We start from the raw sequence: 3,251 nt of genomic DNA, 5'->3' as shown, positions 1-3,251 counted from the left end.
GTTTCTGGATTCTCAAGATTTTACTCCTTTTAATCACTGTTCACAGTTTTCATCATAGAACCTGGCTATCATTATGTATTTAGGTTTAAGGGCCTCCATGTGTTTTTCTCCATAATCTCTTTGCTTTCCTTTACTCAGTGTTTGTTAAAAAAACCCTCATTAAACAAAGTACTCCTTTATTCTCGGGTAGATGGAACTAAGAGGGCGAACAAACAGCAGTAATGCACTTGCTGTACAGAAGACAAAACAACATTCCAAGAAATTTTGTTAATACACACCAATGCAGTTTTATATGAGAAGGGACAGTTCCATTCAAGAGAAACTGCATTTTTCCAGGACATCTACAGTGAAGAAAACATCTCAGACCTCACATCCAGCAGTAAGTGCTACACAAACAGGAATGAAACATGACTGTATTTTTTTAATTACGCTTGCAGTGCTTATACTTGAATTTATCATGCCTTTAATTTGGTTCATCCCATTAAATGTAATGCATGGCTACCATTTGCAGCACTTTGTGTTTATGTTTGCACATTTGTATATGCTGAAATTTTCAAAAGGAAGTAATGAAAAAGGCTAACTCAAGATCCTAATAAGCTGATCCAGGATATGCTTTTGAATGAGTTTTGAGCTATCCAGACATGTCAGTTCCTTCTGTAAAAGGAAGTTAAGCCATCTTTCCCCTGGGCCCGATACAGCAAATGATATATATATGCCAAAGCAACAGTCTGAACAAACTGAAGGGATTTGGAAGTACACAGATCTTGGAGATAAGATTTAAAAAATGAGTAGCTGTTAATGTTCTCACCTTAACTATAAGCATTTTTAAAATATATATATGCTGGACAGAGTTAATAGATCTTTGAACAATTACCTGAACTAAGTGCAATACATAGATTAGAGGATCACTTGTTATGTAATACCACTAGAATACATATTGATCAAAACTTTGTTCTCTTATGTATAATGAAATGAGTACAATGCTACAGATATTTTGTGCTCAACTTTATCCCCTATTATTATGACTTTTCATAAAAGTTCTAATGCTACAGATCCATTTTGATATCATTGTTCATATTTAGCTAGAATGTCTTAGAAAGCATAATCCAGACTCAGGACCGCCCTTTCTCTATTGCTCTGATAAAAAGCCAAAACCTGCCAATTCTACAGCCCCACTTAAAAGGCAGGACATCATTTCTAATCGTCGTCACAGAGGTTTCAAACCATTGTTCTTCATCTGCTATCCCAACAGTCCAGCTGATGTAACAGCAACAATTCTGTCTTCCCAGGTGCACAGTTATCATACTGCCTAAAAATGTTCTCATTTGCCAAATGAAATTTGACTTTTTAAGCAAGAATAGCACAGAGGTTTTTTAAATGAATTTTTACAACTGTCACTTCATGGCAAAAGTGCAAATTATTTCAGACAGGTGCCTGATTAAAAAAATGCGCTTACACAACTAGAGTTGTTCCATATCAGTGTTAAAACCAATATTTTATATTATAGACAAAAGCAGATCATATTCACTCTTATGACTTGCTCAATACTGCTGCTCTGAAAATAAAATACTGATTTAGAAGTCACATGTGACTTAATTGTGAAAATACTGCAAAAAATAAATTCAATCTTATTCTCCTTCAAAAACATGAAATTTCAAAACCATTATTAAACAAAAGAACAGACAGTATTTAAATAACTGAAATAAAGCGTTACCTTTAACCATACTTAAACAAAAGACAGTATTATTAATGTTCAGTGTTAGAAAATAGTCAACAGGAGCTGACTACAGTCATCAACACACTTAAAGAAGGTATTTGAAGAGTACAATGTATTTTCTACCGCAGCGTTTTTCCTACAACGACTTCTAATCTGCAAGTTTCTAATGCTCCATTTACAATGTATATTTGTCTCGTAAGCCTGCAATCTGTATACTATTACCAAAACCAACTCTAGTAAAATAAGTTTTGCATGATGGCTTGCTGCAATCACATATGAAAGGGAAGCAGCTCCTTCCTACAAGCAATTCTAAACTACTGTCCATTTGCCATCATCTATGTTCAAGTGCCTTGTGTACAGCTGCTCAGCTGCTCTCATGTGCTGCAGGGTCACGTTCAGATATTCATTCGGATAGCTCGAATTTTAAATGCAAGCTTTCTTTGTTTGCTGATTTCTTTTTCTTTCCCCTCGCACTTCTCCTCCCCCTCGCCTTCCTCCCTGTTACACAGAGGGCTACAGCCTTGGCTACGAAGCTACCACCCAGTTACACTCATTTACAAGAGAGAAACGGGCAGACAAAAGGTGACAGCAGATAATCATCATGGCATCGGCAAGCCTGCAGTTCTTTGCTTTTATTCTGGCTCTGTTTGGTGTTTTTGGAGATATCACAGCCACCTTGCTACCAAACTGGAAGGTAAATGCAGATGTTGGTTCAAATATCATAACAGCTGTAACACAGATGCAAGGACTTTGGATGGACTGCACGTGGTACAGCACTGGGATGTTCAGCTGTACCCTGAAATACTCGGTTCTCTCTCTCCCCGTCTACATCCAGGCTGCACGGACCACCATGGTACTGTCTTGTATCCTATCGGCCTTTGGTATCTGCATCACTACAGTTGGAATGAAATGCACACGGTTGGGAGGGGACGCTGACAGCAAAAGTCACGCTTGTTTTGCTGGAGGAGTCTGCTTCATTCTTGCAGGAATCTTTGGATTAGTACCAACATCTTGGTACACGAGAGAAATTATTTCAAATTTTCTGGACCAGACCATTCCAGAGAGTGGTAAACATGAACCAGGAGGAGCGGTTTATACAGGATTCATTTCAGCAGGGTTTCTGCTTATCGCAGGTGTGATCTTCTGCACTTCTTGTTTTAAAAAGCAGCAAGGAGCATGGATTTACCCTCCAAAGCAGCACCATTTCCCATCCTCCGAGGAGGACAGCAACACAGGCTACAACCTGAAGGACTATGTGTAAATACAGTTATTTCTATCCATTGAGGCTTTTTTTGTGCCAAGTGTAGTTTGATTATTTCAAAGAATGTATAACATAGCACTTAACTTTTCTTCTATCTGGGTTGCAATTATGTTTAAGCAAGGTATTTAATTTATAGTGGCATCCACAAAAAGAATGAAGTAGGAAACAATGCTTAAGTCTACTACAAGAGTACTTTTTTTTGTTGATTTTTCAAAACATTCTTTCTGACTTTCCACATAACATTTATTGAAGAAAAAGGAATTATTTTAAAAG

The 3,251-nt window shown here is 37.3% G+C and overlaps 1 protein-coding gene across 1 annotated transcript; it reads left to right on the top strand.

Annotated features, from left to right (window-relative positions):
• The first annotated feature begins 2,318 nt into the window (after positions 1-2,318).
• On the top strand, positions 2,319-2,978 carry CLDN20 (claudin 20). The gene has a single exon (XM_009695451.1). It carries the CDS (start codon positions 2,319-2,321, stop codon positions 2,976-2,978), a length of 660 nt encoding a protein of 219 aa, XP_009693753.1.
• Positions 2,979-3,251: the final 273 nt, after the last annotated feature.

This window comes from Cariama cristata, unplaced genomic scaffold (assembly GCF_000690535.1).
Source record: "Cariama cristata isolate BGI_N322 unplaced genomic scaffold, ASM69053v1 scaffold43240, whole genome shotgun sequence".
In the NCBI taxonomy this organism is placed as follows: domain Eukaryota; kingdom Metazoa; phylum Chordata; class Aves; order Cariamiformes; family Cariamidae; genus Cariama; species Cariama cristata.
The sequence above is the reverse complement of the archived record's forward strand: the minus strand, read 5'-3'. Positions and strand labels throughout refer to the sequence as shown.

Bases quoted from the DNA above. Each gene is read 5' to 3' on its own strand.
- CLDN20 (XM_009695451.1), top strand. From the start codon at position 2,319: ATGGCATCGGCAAGCCTGCAGTTCTTTGCTTTTATTCTGGCTCTGTTT.